The 20356-nt window shown below is 41.0% G+C and overlaps 1 protein-coding gene across 8 annotated transcripts in view; it reads right to left on the bottom strand.

Moving 5' to 3' along the window:
* Positions 1 to 20356, bottom strand: part of eps8a (epidermal growth factor receptor pathway substrate 8a) — a 193895-nt gene that overhangs the window by 4111 nt on the left and 169428 nt on the right. For 7 of the 8 annotated variants that reach the window (XM_060843210.1, XM_060843211.1, XM_060843212.1 and 4 more), the window contains 4 exons: positions 20024 to 20170; positions 15827 to 16043; positions 13380 to 13560; positions 8051 to 8183 (listed from right to left, as the gene is read on the bottom strand). In XM_060843210.1, coding sequence (XP_060699193.1) covers positions 8051 to 8183; positions 13380 to 13560; positions 15827 to 16043; positions 20024 to 20170 — 678 coding nt within the window. The remainder of the gene's footprint in view (positions 1 to 8050; positions 8184 to 13379; positions 13561 to 15826; positions 16044 to 20023; positions 20171 to 20356) is intronic. The other variant, XM_060843209.1, reaches the window with a different exon arrangement.

Raw genomic sequence — 20356 nt, forward strand, 5'->3', positions numbered from 1 at the left:
AAGGACTGTGAAACCAGAATCTGGTCAGTAGGATTTTGTTTTAGATAGTGAAGCAGTCTCTTCAAATATATTGTGTATAAACCATGTCAATTACTCCATTATCAATATATAATTTGCTTTTCATTAAACCATAAACTTTTTTGTCCAAGGTTGTTGAGATAGAATATTTCCCTACTTCCAAAATCAAAGGTATGTGGGACAGTTCAGAAGATTTCTTGCCAAAAAAAACAAAAAGCAAAAACCATTTTCACACCAACATAATAAAATTTTTGACAATGCTGTGAAGTGCAAGGAAAAGCAATATATTTTAGTGAGCAAATCGGTTTGAGAGAGACTGAATGAAGTGCCAATGGTGGAAAGGGGAAGAGAATGTGCAGTTTATTTGCTCTCAATGCAGCAATTTCAGTAAAAATTAATGTCCTATTGGCATTCATAGAAAAGAGAACATTAAAGGAAATTCTTTTCATGGGGAGGGTGGGGGATTAATACCGAAGCACAAACATGCGAATACATAGCTATGGCAGTCAATATTCTTTGAGCACTGACTCTTGTTTACGGCCAAGAACCATTAAGATACATTTCGCAAATGTATCACATTGCAAATATTTATTTCATTGTATATATTAACATTTTTAAAAAGTAATTTCAATTGTGATAGATATACAACAGCAATGCTCAAAGGGTATCAAGGATTCCTTTTTGTTGATCAAGCAAGGCTGCATTTTAAAGCAAACATACAAACCACACAAATCATAAAAGCTAGCAGAGATAAAGGTTAGATTACACTTGAAACAAGATGTACATAGTAAAATTAGGAATTATTCCCTCATATAAAGGCAATGTTGAAATTTACTTCAGGGATCAGGTAACTAAATTTTTAAAATCAATCCAGCCTATAATGGATCAGAAAAAGGATGCCAGAGAACTGCTAATTTAAGTAAGAAAATTAAGTATCTTACGGTTACTTATACTTGAATAGCAAGAGATAGTCAGGACCCATGGAGTCAGCAGAGCACCTGTAAGTAGGAAGACAGCAAGAAACCACAAAACAAGCCCACAAAAAACCCAGCCAAAGAAAGAAAAGAAAGCTTTTAAGCGGTTCACCTCAAGCACAATGAGCAGAAATATTTCTTAAAGTCAAATGTAAAACACATGTAAATTATTCATAAATTCAATAAGTTAGAAACAATTACAATCTCAATGTTAAGTCCCAAAACTTTCAGTACCTCAATCCTTAAAATATCTTCTGTGGCTCTTCTTTGGTCTTAAGACCATAAGACATAGGAGTGGAAGTAAGGCCATTCAGCCCATTGAGTCCACTCTGCCATTCGATCATGGCTGATGGACATTTCAACTCCACTTACCCACATTCTCCCTGTAGCCCTTAATTCCTTGTGACATCAAGAATTTATCAATCTCTGCCTTGAAGACATTTAGTGTCCCAGCCTCCACTGCACTCTGCAGCAATGAATTCCACAGGCCCACCACTCTCTGGCTGAAGAAATGTCTCCGCATTTCTGTTCTGAATTTACCCCCTCTAATTCGAAGGCTGTGTCCATGCATCCTAGTCTCCTCGCCTAACAGAAACAATTTCCTAGAGTCCACTCTTACCAAGCCATGTATTATCTCGTAAGTTTCTATTAGATCTCCCCTTAATCTTCTGCACTCCAATGAATACAATCCCAGGATCCTCAGCCGTTCCTCATATGTTAGACCTACCATTCCAGGGATCATCCATGTGAATCTCCGCTGGACACGCTCCTTCCTGAGGTGTGGGGACCAAAACTGGACACAGTACTCCAAATGGGGCCTAACCAGAGCTTTATAAAGTCTCAGTAGCACATTGCTGCTTTTATATTCCAACCCTCTTGAGATAAATGACACCATTGCATTCGCTTTCTTAATCACGGACTCAACCTGCATGTTTACCTTTAAAGAATCCTTAACTGGCACTCCCAGATCCCTTTGTACTTTGGCTTTACGAATTTTCTCACCGTTTAGAAAGTAATCCATGCTTGTATTCTTTTTTCCAAAGTACAAGACCTTGCATTTGCTCACATTGAATTCCATCAACCATTTCCTGGACCACTCTCCCAAACTGTCTAGATCCTTCTGCAGCCTTCCCACTTCCTCAGTACTACCTGCCTGTCCACCTAACTTTGTATCATCGGCAAACTTCGCTAGAATGCACCCAGTCCCTTCATCCAGATCACTAATATATAACGTGAACAGCTGTGGCCTCAACACGGAATCCTGCGGGACACCACTTGTCACCGGCTGCCATTCCGAAAAAGAATCTTTTATCTTAACTCTCTGCCTTCTGTCAGACAGCTAATTCTCAATCCATATCAGTAGCTCACCTTGAAACACTGAGTCCTCATCTTGCTCAGCAGCCTCCCGTGTGGCACCTGATTAAAAGGCCTTTTGGAAGTCTAGATAGACCACATCCACTGGGTTTCCCTGGTCTAACCTACTTGTCACCTCTTCAAAGAATTCCAACAGGTATGTAAGGCACGACCTCCCCTTACTAAATCCAAGTTGACTTGCTCTAATCAGACTCTGCTCTTCCAAGAATTTAGAAACCTCATCCTTAATGATGGATTCTAGAATTTTATCAACAACCGAGGTTAGGTTAATTGGCCTATAATTTTCCATCTTTGTCTTGACCTTTTCTTGAATAAGGTGGTTACAACATCTGTCTTCCAATCATCCGGGACTTTCCCTGACTCCAGTGACTTTTGAAAGATCTCAACCAACGCCTCCGCTATTTCCTCAGCTACCTCCCTCAGAACTCTAGGATGTAGCCCATCGGGGCCAGGAGATTTATCAATTTTAAGACCTTTTAGCTTTTCCATCACTATCTCTTTTGTAATGGCAACCATACTCAACTCAGCCCCCTGACTCCTTTTAATTGTTGGGATATTACTCATGTCTTCTACTGTGAAGACTGATGCGAAGTACTTGTTAAGTTCTCGTGCTATTTCCTGATCTCCCATCACTAGGCTTCCAGCATCAAGTCTTCATGTTCAAAAAGAGTTTTATTTCCTTTAATTTCCAGACTGCTCTTAATCCTTCAGATAACCTTGCTCACATATTTGTAAATTTAACCCAGAGCCCACACATCCATCTCCTTTCTCTGTCAAAGATCATTACATACCACTGATCTACTTTGTTTTTCATTCCAATCACCATTCAACATAGAACAAGGTGGTGGATTATGATAAGACAAGGATTCATAACAAAATACAGAATTTTTCTTCAAAAATGTTACTTACAACTCATTGTCCTGGAATCTATTATTTGACACAAAAGTGTCCAGATCAAAAATGGCTAAACATCAAAATGACTGAAAAGGAATCTGGTGAAGTAGCATGGCTCATCACATACAGCATATAAAAATAAAACAGATTTAATTATCGACTTTAGATCAGGAATTCTATGATGGGTTTTGTTCACTAGACTTCAGTACTTGCATCACATTGTCTTGGGAGGAAGAAAGCTACTTCAAGGAAGGCATCCTTGCAAGAGGATGCACAGTAGATTAAAATCTTCGAGGAGAAACTGAGGTCTGCAGATGCTGGAGATCAGAGCTGAAAATGTGTTGCAGGGAAAGCGCAGCAAGTCAGACAGCATCCAAGGAACAGGAAATTCGACGTTTCGGGCATAAGCCCTTCATCAGGAATGAGGAGAGTGTGCCAAGCAGGCTAAGATAAAAGGTAGGGAGGAGGGACTTGGGGGAGGGGCGATGGAGATGTGATAGGTGGAAGAAGGTCAAGGTGAGGGTGATAGGCCGGAGTGGGGTGGGGGGCGGAGAGGTCAGGAAGATGATTGCAGGTTAGGAAGGCGGTGCTGAGTTCGAGGGATTCGACTGAGACAAGGTGGGGGGAGGGAAAATAAGGAAACTGGAGAAATCTGAGTTCATTCCTTGTGGTTGGAGGGTTCCCAGGCGGAAGATGAGGCGCTCTTCCTCCAACTGTCGTGTTGCCATGGTCTGGCGATGGAGGAGTCCAAGGACCTGCATGTCCTTGGTGGAGTGGGAGGGGGAGTTAAAGTGTTGAGCCACAGGGTGGTTGGGTTGGTTGGTCCGGGTGTCCCAGAGGTGTTCTCTGAAACGTTCCGCAAGTAGGCGGCCTGTCTCCCCAATATAGAGGAGCAATCTTGAACAATAATCAAATTATATGGGAAACTCAACACCCAGACCTGTCCTTCCTGCTATTTGACATTATTTTTCCAATACCAAAACATATCTCAAGTCTCCATTGTGTATGTTCCAGCGAGGCCAATGTCAACAAGAAAGCTTTGGGGATTAAAAAAAGGATTCCCCAGCACTGTTGTCAACAGGGCCCTCAACCGGGTCTGATTCACTCCTGCACTTCAACCCTCACATCACCCCCCCACCTCCCCCCTCCAACATGCAACTGCGCTAGGGTTCACCTTGTCCTTACCTACCATCCCATCAGCATCCACCATTTCTGCCACCTCCACCCTGTTCCCTGGCCAACATCTGTCTCAGTCTTGCTACAGTGCTCCAGTACAAGCTACAGACTCAGTGTTAAAATCAGTAGTTTTAAGACCTGAACTCACTTATGTCCTAGCCCCCACCACATACACCAGGCCTTGTTTCCACAGTCTGCTCATACACACTACCTATAGTTAGCTACTAACGGTCTGTTAACAGTTATTCAACCTCCCAGCCAGATTAATAACTCTTTTGTCTGTCTGAGAATATGTATCAAGTATGAGCAGGTAGGGAAAGAGTTAAGTTTTGAGTTTTATTAAACAAGGGGTTCAGCTGAGCAGGACTCAGATCAGATAAGAACTTGCAGTTAACAATGTGGTGCTGGAGGCAAGAGTCATGGTTAATAAGGTGAAAAGTATTCATTCTGTGAAGCCAGTTATTCATTGTGTAAGAGCAGATGGCTTCATCTCTACTATTAATGGTCACCCAATTAATATGTATGTTGCCGTATTTAGATGCTCCTCCCTGTAAAACAACTATATAATTCATTAAACAACTGCTATTCCAGAGAAGACCATGAACTCATGTCTCTGTGCACAAAGCCGATCATTCTCTCTCCCTCAAGGGCACGGAATAAAGATGAAGGAGTGACTCTGTGTCTCTGAGCGTTTTGCTTCAACTCAGAGGGAAAGAGGGACAACATGTCCAACCATACTTCTCTCTCTCTTTCCGCACTCTCCCTACCTATCGTTTACTCCTTACCATCTTCCCCCACACTATCATCTGCATATAAACTGACATTTTCCTAGCTACCATCATTTCTAAGCAAGTGTCACCAGACCAGAAATGTTAACATTGATTTGTTTTCAGAGATGGTGTTGGACCGGCTGAGCTTTTCCTGTAATTTCTGTCTTTACATCTTAAGTGGTAATGGATGATGCAAAAAAAATGCATAAAAATTTGTGAATAACAGGTTGGTATAGCAAGTATAGTCACATGGAATCAAGGGTGACCTGCCTGGATGGATACAAAACGGGCTTGGTAATAAAATACAGACCAGCAATGGGTGCTTTTCGGAATGGAGGTCAGTTACTAATAGTGATAGATCAGGTGGAAAGTCAGGAGTTTTCCTAGTGTGGAAAGGTCAACTGTAAGAGGGCACAGATTCAAGGTGAGGGGGAGAATGTTTTGTGGAAAAGTGTAGGAAAAGTTTTACAGAGGGTGGTGGGTGCCTGGAACAAACTGCTAATGAAAAGTGGTGAAAGCAGCATGTTAGCAACATTTATGGTGTATCATGATAGACACATGAACGCGAGGCGAACAGAGGTACAGATACCATGTAAGGAAACTAAGTCGTCGGTCTGAATAAAGATTAGGAATCGGCACAGGCTTGGTGGGCCAAAAGGCCTGTTCCTGTACTGTACTGTGTTGTATTAACCAGTAACCAATACAACAGTTAAACTGAAAAATGTGTTGCTGGAAAAGCGCAGGTCAGGCAGCATCCAAGGAGCAGGAGAATCGACATTTCGGGCATAAGCCCTTCTTCGGGAATGAGTGTGCGCCAAGTAGGCTAAGATAAAAGGTAGGGAGGAGGGACTTGGGGGAGGGGCGTTGGGAATGCGATAGGCGGAAGTGAGGGTGATAGGCCGGAGAGGGGGTGGGGGCAGAGAGGTCAGGAAGATGATTGCAGGTCAAGAAGGCGGTGCTGAGTCAGAGGGTTGGGACTGAGAAAAGGTGTGGGGAGGGGAAATGAGAAAGCTGGAGAAATCTGCATTCATCCCTTGTGGTTGGAGGGTTCCTAGGCAGAAGATGAGTCGCTCTTCCTCCAGGCGTCATGTTGCCATGGTCTGGCAACGGAGGCGGCCAAGGACCTGAATGCCCTTGGCAGAGTGGGAGGGGGAAGTTAAAGTGTTCAGCCACAGGGTGGTTGGGTTGGTTGGTGCAGGTGTCCCAGAGGTGTTCTCTGAAACATTCCGCAAGTCGGTGGCCAGTCTCCTCAATGTAGAGGCGGCCACACTGGGTACAGCAGATGCAGTAAATGGTGTATATGGAGGTGTAGGTGAATTTGTGATGAATATGGAAGGATCTGTTGGGGCCTTGGAGGGAAGTGAGGGGGTAGGTGTGGGCACAAGTTTTGCATTTCTTGCGGTTGCAGGGGAAGATGCCAGGAGTAGAGATTGGGTTGGTGGGGGGTGTGGACCTGACGAGGGAGTCGCAGAGGGAGTGGTCTTTCTGGAACGCTGATAGGGGAGGGGAGGGAAATATATCCTTGGTGGTGGGGTCTGTTTGGAGGTGGCAGAAATGACGCAATTTCCCCTCAGACATGGCTCTTCAAAGACCGCAATTTCCCCTCAGACATGGTTGACGATGCTCTCCACACACGTCCTCCACTTCCCGCTCCTCCGCCCTTGAACCCCGCCCCTCCAGTCACCACCAGGACAGAACCCCACTAGTCCTCACCAACCACCCCACCAACCTCCAATTACATCGTATTATCCTTCGTCATTTCTGCCACCAAGGATATATTTCCCTCCCCTCCCCTATCAGCGTTCCGGAAAGACCACTCCCTCCGCGACTCCCTTGTCAGGTCCACCCCCCCCACCAACCCAACCTCCACTCCTGGCATATTCCCCTGCAACCGCAAAAACTGAAAAACTTGCGCCCACACCTCCCCCCTCACATCCCTCCAAGGCCCCAAGGGATCCTTCCATAATGGTCACAAATTCACCTGCACCTCTACACACACCATTTACTGCACCCGATGTGGCCTCCTCTACATTGGGGAGACAGGCCGCCTACTTGCGGAACGTTTCAGAGAACACCTCTGGGACACCCGGACCAACCAACCCAACCGCCCCGTGGCTCAACATTTCAACTCCCCCTCCCACTCCACCAAGGACATGCAGGTCCTTCGCCTTCTCCATCGCCAGACCATGGCAACACGACGCCTGGAGGAACAGCAACTCATCTTCCGCCTAGGAACCCTCCAACCACAAGGGATGAATGCAGATTTCTCCAACTTCCTCATTTCCCCTCCCCCGACCTATCTCAGTCCCAACCCTCTGACTCAGCACCGCCTTCTTGACCTGCAATCTTCTTCCCGACCTCTCCGCCCCCACCCCCCTCTCCGGCCTACCACCCTCACCTTAACCTCCTTCCACCTATTGCATCCCCAAAGTCCCTCCTCCCTACCTTTTATCTTAGCCTGCTTGGCACACCTTCCTCATTCCTGAAGAAGGGCTTATGCCCGAAACGTCGATTCTCCTGCTCATTGGATGCTGCCTGACGTGCTGCGCTTTTCCTGCAACACATTTTTCAGCTCTGATCTCCAGCATCTGCAGTCCTCACTTTCTCAACAGTTAAACTGTACAGGAATAAGATATGTCAAACAGAGATTTTTTATCCCCACCGGTCATGTGCAGAACTAGATGTGAACCCTTCGAAATATGCGCAAAACCAAATTCAGCTGGCTTCAAGTTTCAATCAATTCAATAAAACAAATTTAGGTCCAGTAATTATTTTAAATGCATTTGTGTAGGCGTAGATATGATCCCTGAACTTAGTCATGTTTAATAAAGTATTAAATTATACCTCCAATGTAGCCTTCTGCACTGTAACCTGACTGTAAACCCGAACACCATCTTCAGGACAAACGGTCTTCAGTTCATCTTTGTTTAAAGAGAAGAGTTGTGCTCCTGACAGTACTCCCAAACTATTCACAGTACTGTAACACAAGAAACTGATTAAGAACATGCTGCTTCTGAAACAGATACTTTGTTTAATAGTAAGAGTAATAAGAAGAGCCTGCATTCTCAAAACAGTTATAGAACAGACCAAGTCATGGCTTCATCTGTTGATTCAGGGTGAATGCAAAAGACCCAACTATACCATTTAACACAAAAATGGTGGCATCTTCCTGACATTCTGGCCAACAGTATACCCTTTGAAGAAAAATTAATCTGTTAATTATATCAACTGCTAGGTATCCTTGCTATGCACAACTAGTTGCTACATTTGCCCACAAAACTGCACTTCAGAAATACTTCATTATTTGCGACACACATTGAAACATCCACTGAATGATCTGTAAGTACAGAGTAATAAGTTCTTGAAAACTATATGTACAGATAAAATATTAATTGAGTAATCTCTATACCTGAAAGATAAATTTGATTATACACTAGGATTGTTTCAAATCTAGATAAGTTCTTCAGCTCTCAGGTTATTCCTTGCCAACGGGAACTATTACATTCAAAAGCTCAAAATTAGTAATTACCATTGACTCAAAATTACACCGTAGTCTGTAATAGGACTAATTCTGAAAGGAAGAGTTTATACACATGAACTAAAGAATGTTCACAATGGGGAGCATCTCTGGTTCAATAATCACTATTTAAATTATGAATGGAGAAGAGCAAGGAACAATCTGGAGTAAAAATTGTTTAACTGGAGGCAAGTTAATTTCAGAGAATTGAAGAATGGTATTGGCCCAAGGAAATGAGTCAATCTCTGTCAGCCAAAATTGTAACGGGGAATCCGGTAGCCTCATCTACGTTTCCCAGGGTGAAGAACAGTGAGAAAATAGAGTTCTCTAGATGTCAAAGGAGCTACAGAGTAAGGCAAACAGGAAAAGTATCATTTGGATAATGGTTTCAATATGAATCTTTCTTCCAAGTGAAAATAGATGTTAAGAGACAGAAAAAAAATTCATTTTTATTGCCGTTGCCAAAGCTTTTCCATTGGCATACTGACTGTAAAAAGGCTTGTCACAGAAGCAGAGAAGCCGTTAATAGAACAAGAGTAGAAATTGATCAGTGCAAGTAGGAAACATAGTTGAAGGGTGAAACAAGTATCTTCAAAGTGCTTATCATGAGAACTTTGTCCTTGCTGCAGTAAGCAATTTGTTGGAATACTGTATAACAATAGTAGATAGAGGAATCACTAGAAATGCTGGTGTCCAAGTAGATAAATTACTCTACCTGGAAGGCATGCATTTTTTGTTGCTGAGGAGAGTAAAGGCAGAAATTTTGGAAGTGGTCACAATCTTCCAATCCTCTTTTGATACACTGTGGTGGTAGAAGACTGAAGGACTGCAGTACAGCACAAAACACACTTCAAGTAACAAGTCAGTGTTTAATCAAATAAGGCTAGAAACCATAACCAATAAGAACCAGAGCAGGCTGTGTGGGCCTTCAAGCTGGCTCCACTATTCAATAGGTTCATGGCTGATCCAGCATTCCTCATATCCAAAGCACATCTGTTAGAAAACTTTTATTGTCTTTTAGTCTCAAAATCAGTTACTATGTAGTGAATTAGTCAACTTAATCCAAGTCATTTCCTTGATCTCCGCATATTTAGCGCAACTTACAGTACTGAAACAGAGGCCTGTAATTAGCAAGTAGCAAAGCTTCTTCAATTGCCAGAGACACAATTATCATTTCTGTTACCATTCCTTTCACCACCATTGCTTCAGTTTTATTAGCCAATCCAACATGTGATACTTGATCAAAAGGCTTTTGAAAGTCCACATACACACCAGCAGCATTCTCTTCCTCTCAAACAAGTGAAATATGATTTGCCCCAAACAAACCTGTCTCAGCTGGCTCTCATTTATAATACTACACTTGTCCAACTGGCCACTAATTGGTTTCTGAATTGTTATTTCCAAAGGCTACCTCACAAGAAAGTTAAAAGCTTACAAATTGCTCCTATGATACCATCTCCATATTTAAAGAAAATTGCAATACTGCAGTCAGTACTTCAACTTCTCATGGATTTTCTTCAACAACTTCAAATTCACCCCATCCAGATCAGTTTCCTAATCAACTTTAGTTACTCATGACATCAAAAAAAATGTTCATCTGTTTCATGGAGTGATTCTGATTTTTCAATAGCAATCCCTAGTTTTAGATTTTTCTATTTGAGGAAACATCCTCACAATATTTCCCAATCAATGCTGCTTAAAATTTTATATGATTCATGTTGTCTCTTACTCTCCAAAGATCAAGAGGATACAAGCCTAGCCTAGCCATCTGTTGGTCACATGACAACCTAACTATTCCAGGTATTAATTCACTAACACTCCATCTGAACCATCTCCAATATATTTACATCTTGTCAGGTTGCATGTTTGCTCGCTGAGCTGGTAGATTTGTTGTCAGAAGTTGTTACAATGCTAGGTTACATCATCAATGAGCCTCCGATGAAGCACTTGTGTTCTGTCCCACTTGCTATTTATGTGTCTTTATCTGTTGTGGTTGGTGATATCGCTTCCGGTTCTGTTTGAGAGGTTGGTAAGTGGGTTCCAAATCAATATGTTTGTTAATTGAGTTCCAGTTTGAATACCAGACATCTACAAATTCCTGTGTGCGTCTTTGTTTAATCTGCCCCAGTTGAACTGGTGTTCCTCTTTGTGTGTATGGATACTAGTGACAGTTAGTACGTCTTTCGGTGGCTAGTTGATCACTAGTATACATAGACAGATGAGCAGGGACACCAATTCGACTGACAAAAAAAATCCATCCTTGGACCGGCTAAACAAAGATACGCAACCAGAAACCTCGACCCAAGACCCATAGTCTCACTTCCTGGTACACAGACATACAGACTAGCAAAGGAACGACAACACAAACTGAAACACCTAGTAGAAGACTCAAGCCACTCTATCCACTCCACCCAGGAATTCATAAGCAAAGACACCAAGGTAGAGGACGATGAGCACATGGTTTCCTTCGAGATGACAACCCTATTCACATCAATAAACATCAACTTAGCCAAAGAAACACTGGCCTTACTGCTAGACGAACCAAGGACACAAACACCTGACAGCACCAACTCCATCAGCAAGGACAGCATCCTCAAACAAGTAAACCTGTGCCTCTCAACTCACTTCAACTTCAACAGCAAACAAATCAACAGGACTTGTGTGGGATCACCAATATTGGGACTCTTTGCACAAGCAGTTATGTAGAGGTTAGAATAAATAGCCTTTCCCATGATCCAGCCCAAGCTTTGGGTCCTCTCTGTGGATGAGACCTTTGGTGATCACGAAACAACAAATTAGAAGAAACCCATAAACAAAAACAACATTCTAACTGGTGTGAAGTTCAAGAGGAAGAGGAAGAGAACAACAGACACCCCATCCTAGATGTCACAGTAGAACGAAAATCCACTGCAGAGCTGCAGGCCAGCGTCTACAGGAACGCGACACACATTGACCAGATATTCAACAACAGGAGCAATCATCCCAACACCCACTAATGGAGCTACATCGGGACATTATTTATATTAGCCACAACACAATAGCACTCGAACTACGAAAAGCTGAGGAAAACCACTTATACAATGTATTCAGGAACAACGGGTACCCAATGAGTGCAGTCTGTCGATTCCTATACATCAGACCTAAACAGGAGGAGGACACATGCCCTGAGACTCTAGCCCCCCTGCCAAACATAAAGACATCTCGGAGATGCCGAGCAGACTACTCCAGCCCCTAGACATCAAGGTAGCCCACAAATCTACCACCACACTGAAACAGCTCCTGATCAATTTAAAAGGACCCCATACCAACAATCAGCAGAACAAATGTCATATCCAAAATACCCTGCAAGGACTGCAACTAATATTAATTGGACAGATTGGCAGGTAATTAGCCACCAGGATACATGAGTACCAATTAGCCATCAAAAGACATGACCATCTATCACTAGTATCCGTACACACAGACGAAGAGGGATACCAGTTCAACTGGGACAGGCTAAACAAAGACATGCATGAGAATTCCTCAAGGCCTGGCATTCAAACCAGAACTCAAACATTACCAAGACACAAGTAGCAAGTGGAACAGAACACCATTGCTTCATCGGAAGCTCACCAATGATGTTACCTGGCATGGTGATGAAATGTCTGAGAACACAACTACCACCTCAGTGAGCTAACATACTAGCTGATCCACAACCTGAGCTACAAATCTTCCCCAAAATTGTATATTTACATCCTTCCTTAAGTGCGGTGACCAACACTGTGCACAGCACTTCAGATGTGGTCTCAGCAATCCCTTGGATAACTAAAGCATCTCCCTACTTTTCTATTCAATTCCCCTCATGATAAATGATAACATTCTATTAGCTTCCCTAACTATTGCTGTATTTCCACCTCCAACTTCCATCTGAATACAATTAACATTAAATGAAGTGCAATTAAACACCTCTTCTTATAAGGGGCTCTTGTTGCAAAGGGTCCTACCGTTAAGCCAAAACATGCAATTTGAGCTCATCATGAAGATGTCATAAATGTCTTAGCAAGGTGATCAAGAATTGGGGGGGTGTGGGGAAGGACTTAAGAAAAAAAACGGCCCTCCAGCTTGGTAAACTCCATTCATTAGTACCCCAACTGGTTCACTCAGTTGGCTAGATAGCTAGTGCGTAGATAAAATTCATTACAACTGCACAGTGCTCAATACATGTCCTGGTTGAAGTAGATTCAAGGTCTACCTTTTTGTTTACAATATATGGGCACAAAGATTCAATTTTCGATTTATCAGCCAACAATCACAAAGGATGTGCCTTCAGGTACAAAAGACAGGACAACCTCAGCAAAGTCTTCTGCCTGTACCAACTGGCGTCCATTTGGTCCCTAATCATTTGGCAACCCTTTCTCTATTATAATGATAATAGTCGACCTTTGGTTGCTCTTCCCTGTTGGACACTGTACTAAAACTCAAAAGTTTGTTGAAATGCTTTCCCAAATATGAACTAACCAATGTAATTTACTCAAAGAATATTTCACCATTTAAATACAGATGAGAATGAACACAGAAGCACTTAATATACATACAAGTTTACTAGCTCATTAGTTGTTTGAGGAGTTGGATCTCTGATTACCTTGGTATTTCAGTTTGATTTTTATAGATACTCACACAGCATTAAATCCTTTAGACCGTAACCATTCTGCTACTTCTTCTGGAGATGAATCAAAGGAAATGCCAACGGTGGAACTGTTGCTTCGTAATACTTGAAATTTCTTTTGTGCACCACTACGTCCGATTGTAAGTCGATGTGCCAACTCATCTTGCACTTCTTCCATATGAGATTTCCGCCCTATGAGGAGAGATTAGATTAGATTACTTACAGGGTAGAAAGGCCCTTCGGCCCAACAAGACCACACTAACCCTCCGAAGAGAAACCCATCTCCCCTATATTTACCCCTGACTAATCCACCTAACACTATGAGCAATTTATCTTGGGCAATTCACCTAACTTGCACATATTTGGACTGTTGGAGGAAACTGGAGCAACCGGAGGAAACCGGCAGACACGGAGAACGTGCAAACGTCCACACAGACAGTTGATCGAGGCTGGAATTGAACCCGGGTCTCTGACGCTGTGAGGCAGCAGTGCGCCACTGTGAGCCACTGGCTGAGCCACTGAGCTGCGCCTAAGAAATTGAGCCTGACATGATTTGAACACACAACCTTCCGATTTGGAGTCAGACATGCTACTGCTGCGCCACAAGCCCACACCCAAGTAGAATGGATAAAGTTCTGCAGTCTTTTAGAAGCAATGTGTTTGCGAATATTTTTCAAAAACGCTATCTTCAAAAATTTGCAACAAAACATTTTTTGATTACAATATTTCAAAATAATTGCTTTGAAACCATCAATCTTGTACAAATTTCAGTGAGCACGAGGGCACAGCTTTTTAGCCCTCTCCTGGAAATGTAGATAACAGGTATAATTCAGTATCATCTCTCTCAGCTAAGAAAAAACCAAAACTACTGCTTTTTTCAGCAGTAAAAAAGTCAAGATCTGAAAAGCAGGAGAAAATCGCAACGATGAAAATACAGTACTACAAAAAAGCAGGTGTCACTTATGCATCTGTTGTCAGAAAACAAAATGGGGTTTCTTCTTACATGCTTACCTTTTCAAGGGCAACTAGAAGTTGGCAGCCAGCAAGACCCCCATTCCATAATTTCAAAAAATAGTATCACAGAGAAACTACAGCATTAAAATAAGCCATTCCACTCAAATCACACTAATTAATTAATCCTATCAGCTTACTCTTCCATACCAATGCCACAAGTTGACCAGAAATGATTTCCAAGGATGTTGCCAGAATTGGAGGGTTTGAGCAGTAGGGAGAGGCTGAATAGACTGGGGCTCTTTCCTGGCACGTCAGAGGCTGAATGGTGACCTTAGAGAGGTTTATAAAATGGATAGGATAGACAGACAAGGTCTTATCCCTGGGTTGGGGGAGACCAAAACTAGAGGGCATAGGTTTAAGGTGAGAGGGCAAAGATGTAAGTGACGTAAGGGGTAACTTCTTCACACAGAGGGTGATGCAGGTATTGAATGAGCTGCCACTTAGTGGTGGAGGCTGATACAATTACAGCATTTAAAAGGCATCGAGATGGGTATGTGAATAGGAAGGGTTTAGAGTGACATGGTCCAAATGCTGGCAAATTTGACAAGATTAATTAATGATATCTAGTTGGCATGGACGAGTTGGACAGAAAGGTCTGTTTCTGTGCTGCTGATCTCTGTGACTCTAAATAGTTTTCCTTCTATTTTTCTTTCGCTCACACTTCTTTAGCTTTTCCTTAAATGCACCAATGCCATTTGTCTCCCAAATTCGACATGCAAAACAGTTTTTGGCTAAAGTTTCTCCTCAATGTAGTTGACTCATAACTGCCCTCTGAATTAGCCTTGCAAACCAGTTAATGACAATTAGGGAAGAACAATAAACATTGACTTTGCTGCAACACAAATAGCTCATGTACTAAAGACAGACAGGCAGTTTAAGGCTAATTTAATAATAATTGCATGAACTTAAAACATACCACATACCTAAAACAGACTTGATTTTAAACTTTAATTCGGGGTATTAAAGTAATAACCACAGCTTTAAGCATCAACCAAAAGGGTGCAAAATACAATGTACCTTCAAAATGGTCTTAAAATAATCCAATTTAGCGGTGGCATAGGAAGGTAAACATTAAATGTCTTGAAGCAAAATTACCAGTCTGTTCTATTTTAATGTGCTGTAGGTTTTGAGATTTTTGATCTTGAAATGACATTTGATATTTTCATTAATAAAAATGTTTCTAAAATAAATTTAATCATATGGGTTGATCTAAAGCAAGTTGAGGAGCTTGTGACTAACTGATTCATCATGGAACATTGTCACAATGGACTAGAAGATGGTATTTGTTTTTGATTGATCACGTTGCAAATTGCCTCGACACACCGAGAAACTTAAAAATAGCATTTTTGCAAATTCTAAGTAATTAACCCGTTCAGAAGTTCTGATTGTGCAATGAGAACTTGTTCAACTAAATAATAACAAAACTGAACTTTTCTCAACTTACGGTTGAGTAACATGTGTCCATCTCTCTGACTGTCCTTTTGTGCACCAGAGCTCTCAATTGAACTGCTACTGTTCTGACGGCTGACACTCCGAGAAGATCCTTTAACTATACCACCTGTAAATGAAGATGTAGGGGAAGCGGAGATCTGTGCTGGTGGTGGTGAAGGAGCAGGTGGTATTGGTCCGCAAGATCTTGCGATGACATCCATCTTCTGTTTCTGCAAATGAGAAGGATGCTTAACATTACTTGTGCCAAAAGTGAAAAGATTTCGCAAACAGTAACAGGTAATCTAAATCTATAGTGGGAACCTTCTTGGATTGTAGGGTAACAAATAATCTATTATTTTTGTTGCCAACTTCATCATCACAGTACCATGCTTTCTGCAGTAATTATTTCATCACTTTACATTAATTTAGTTAGGGGATTGCCGATTTTGCTCCAACATGCTTGGATGCAGCATTCAAGATTTAAAATATAAATAAATCACTCCCTCTGTCCCAAGTATTTCCTATTGGAGACAACAGATACACTGGATTAACTAAAATTCTCAGTCACAACTTGCATGTAGAAAGTAAACTAACATACTGGTGGAATCTCCCAAGATACTTCACAGAACCACATGCTCACAAAGAACAAAATGACATCTAGCCCCCTAGAATAAGATCAGATGACGAAATGCTTAAAAAAAAGTAAGTCTTCAAATAGATGTAGCAAGGAAAAAAAAACTATTTTGAATGAAAATAGAAACTGGACATATTTAGAAGCAAGCTTCAAGCAGTTTGAACTGAACACTGCTGTACCAGCTATGTTTGAGAGTCAAAATCGAAAAAAATTAAATCTTTAAACTATTAAAATCTAATCGGCAAATCACAGGGTGTGTGTTGGGAAGACGACAAGAGAATATGCCAACCAAGTTGCAGCTATTTCCAATCAGCACAATTTCCTACATTGTGTTAAAAGTGCACAGAGTTTACACCTTGCTTAGTAAGCACACCGTAAGCATTATACATGTAGTCACACCATAACATACATTTTAATGAGGGTACACATTTCCAGACATCATTAATACCCTGAATGAATGGGGTCCATAACAGGAACATTATGCCAGCTGCCAGATGTTACAATATGGTAAATATGATTGGGTGAGAGCATGGAAGTGAGAGAATGCTTGTGTGCCTTTGGTTACAGAGGTGAATTGAGACTATGTATCCTATGCACTTCCAACATTTGAGGTTGGTAAAACTCGTGATTATTGGACAAGTCGCTGTACTCAAGGAGTAAGCTTACATTGAGAGTTTCCTTTTCATACTTTATTCACTCTAATTTTCTTGGGATACATTTTCAACTGCTACATGCCAAGCTATTCGCAAATAAGGTGCTTAAATCCTTATATTTGGAATAAGAACAAAGTCTGTATCAATTTGGTACAGTAGACTAGTGCCCTCAACACCTCAAAAAACATTTTGAACTCTATTCAGATTGTAGCCTAACACCAGATTCCCAACAACGGGTGTTACACACCATCTTAAAGTAAACAGTGATGAAAAGACAATGCAGTTAACTAACAGCTTAGCAAACCACATTAAAAATACATTTACACATCTGGAGTCACGAGCAAAAAAAAGAGTTATTAACAAGGGGAAGAATTAATATGAATACTTGGCTATTCAAATTCAAGTACAACAATACTTGCTATAACTTTTTATATATAAATATTCAAACAAACTGGAAGTCTATTCTTCACAGAAATATAATTCTTGCATGTCATGAACATAAGCAGAAGTGACAAAATACCTCAGACAGTTCTCCCAGTAATTGCTGTCAGTGGATGATTGAAGCCAATGTAAAGCAAAAAAAAAATGAAACAAAGGCATGAAATGAAGCTAAATGTGCAAACATAATAATGAGAAATGTTTCTAGTTCACATATCAGCAGTGATGGAGGGGCAACCTCAAACATTTCCATCCCAAAAACACAGCTGCAAATACGTGAAATCTGAAACACAAAGTGATCGAGAAACTCAGTACGTCTGCCAGCATCTGCAGAGAGCAGTATCAACAATTTGAGTCCAGTGATCGTTCATCTGGGTCTCCCTCTCCACCTGGCTCAGTCTCGCTGAGTTTCTCCAGCACTTCCTGAAATGTTCCCACATTTACATTCTCCCAAAAAGCACACCAAACAGATACAAAACCACATCATTGTCATTAATTTTTTTTATCTAGAACCTAATTGTATGACTGTTCAGCACTACATAGTTGCATTTAGACATTGAAGACTACTTGTAATTCACAAATTGGCACTACTGATCAAAGTAGGACATAGTTAACACATCTGAATGATCCAGAATAATTTAATTCAAACCACTAGTTGACTTCTTTTTAAACCATGGTTAGTTATTGGGTATAGTATCTGAGAGAAAACAAAAAATGCCGTTTTCTAGACATGACTTCCATGAAAATTATCAGCTGGTCTTAGGTACAGCAAAAGAGAAGATTTTTTTTTCAAACATTAACTCTGGCTGTCAAATTTCATCATTCCTGATGAAGAGCCTATGCTGAAAATGTCAACTCTCCTGCTCCTTGACCAGCTGCACTTTTCCAGCACCATACTTTTTTGACTATCCCACTTGTAGCCCTGTTATTGAAGCTACATTTAATAGGTCCAGGCCTGATACCAATGACATCTGACTCGAAACTAAACAGGAAAGTCTGCAAGCCATTAATAAACAGCTCAGGTATTACCTCAGACAATAACAGATGGAGGTGTTATGATTCGCCTATTCTCAACTGCTTCTTGGCCACAGCCCCCCTAGGAGCACTTCTCAGGTTGCAGTGTCCCCTTTCAAACAGGGATACAACACAAACAGAAAAACAAAATAATTTCACATTTTTCAGTCTGTGGCGCCCTTCGAATGTGCCAGGGTCCCTAAGGGGGGTCATATGGCCCCCACTAAAATGGCTAGATAGACCAGTCGGCACACGTTGTCAGACATTTAAGATTTATACCGTGAGTTAAGCACTTAAATTTAGATTCAGAGCAATTTAAAGTTCAATTATCCATCTAAGCTGCACTATACATTCTAAATTATCAGTGTAATTCCTGGCCATTGCCATGAGTTGAAAGAACATTTTGCAGCTAACTTTTAAAAATTTTCATTTCAAAACTGTCTTTAAAAAACGTGAAAAGTTAAGAGCAGAAATCCAGTACATTGTACTACACTCAACTATGCATCATCAAAAGGAGCTTAACCAATTGTTGTGCCTTTTTCAGAGGGGCTCTACCAGTTATAATGCCAAAACAAGATTTTAAAAGCTTGTTTAATTTGAAAGCAATCACATCGTAATGTGGATCATGCATACAAGACATTTTATACACAACAAAAAAATTGCTAATTAACAAGGGATGTCACTCCAAATGCAACTTAAATGCTCAACATTAATATTTTAGTTGAGCAGTCATTTGTTTCAACTTCAGAATAAAATTACTGAAACTGCATTAATGACAGCAGCACACTACAGATGCCTAAAATTAAAGTGCAAGCTTTGCAAATTAGACTTCCAATACCCTTGGCCTGACTTCCTACAGGAGTTAGCCATTATCTTGCTTTTCAATTTCTTTTGGTCTTTCTGTATCCACTTTCATCAATCTTCAGTTCCATCAACAAACGGGTGACTTATTCAAAGTTCAAGTCTCTGCCAGTCAACATGGTTACAAAACAGATTTACAGTGCTCATGTATAAAACCTTGCCTCTTTCTTCAAATGGATCCTAGGATCTAGAATCCAGTATTAGAAATTGTGAACAAAATAACATAAGCCCATCTTTTGATAGCATGGAACACTGGAGTACATTTTAGCACCTTCATGAGTACTTACTCAAATCAAATTAAGTAAAAAGTAGTAATTCAGGCAAAGTGAAACCATATTATTTGCTAAGGAAATCAGGCCAAATGTTATTAGTAAGTGTAACTTGCAGTGCTTCTATAAAATGCTTGGAGCAATATAGGACAAAAGTACCAGATAAAATATATTTAGGTTTGGGAAATCAGACTCCAAATAGGGCAAACCATGCCCCTACCTTGAATAATTCAAATTCCTTCTTTGGCATCAACAGCTGCCAAGACAGTAGACAAAAAAAATTAATTGGATTATTACTGCTGCTGAAATATATGAAAAGAATATAGCTACAAAATGCATACCTGAATGGTCTGACTGTAAAGGCCTTCAGGCACTCCTTCACCAAGCTCACGAGGGTCTCTCATTACATCCAGTATGTTATTTGGCACATATCCTGACACTCCACTATGGTTTTTCACTTTCCACCATTGCTTTCGATCATCCAGGATCTGTAGCAACATATCATAATCACAATATATTCAACAAACCTACATCAAAATAGCACCATAATCAAATCATGCTCTGTTTAATATGTGAGGCATACTTTATATCCTACAATGAAGTGGAGCTATATTTGCAACTTTTAAAATAATAAGAAAAATACTGTAGAGCAGAAAACCTGAAAATGAAAACAA

This window comes from Hemiscyllium ocellatum, chromosome 23 (assembly GCF_020745735.1).
Source record: "Hemiscyllium ocellatum isolate sHemOce1 chromosome 23, sHemOce1.pat.X.cur, whole genome shotgun sequence".
NCBI classification, from domain to species: Eukaryota; Metazoa; Chordata; class Chondrichthyes; order Orectolobiformes; family Hemiscylliidae; genus Hemiscyllium; species Hemiscyllium ocellatum.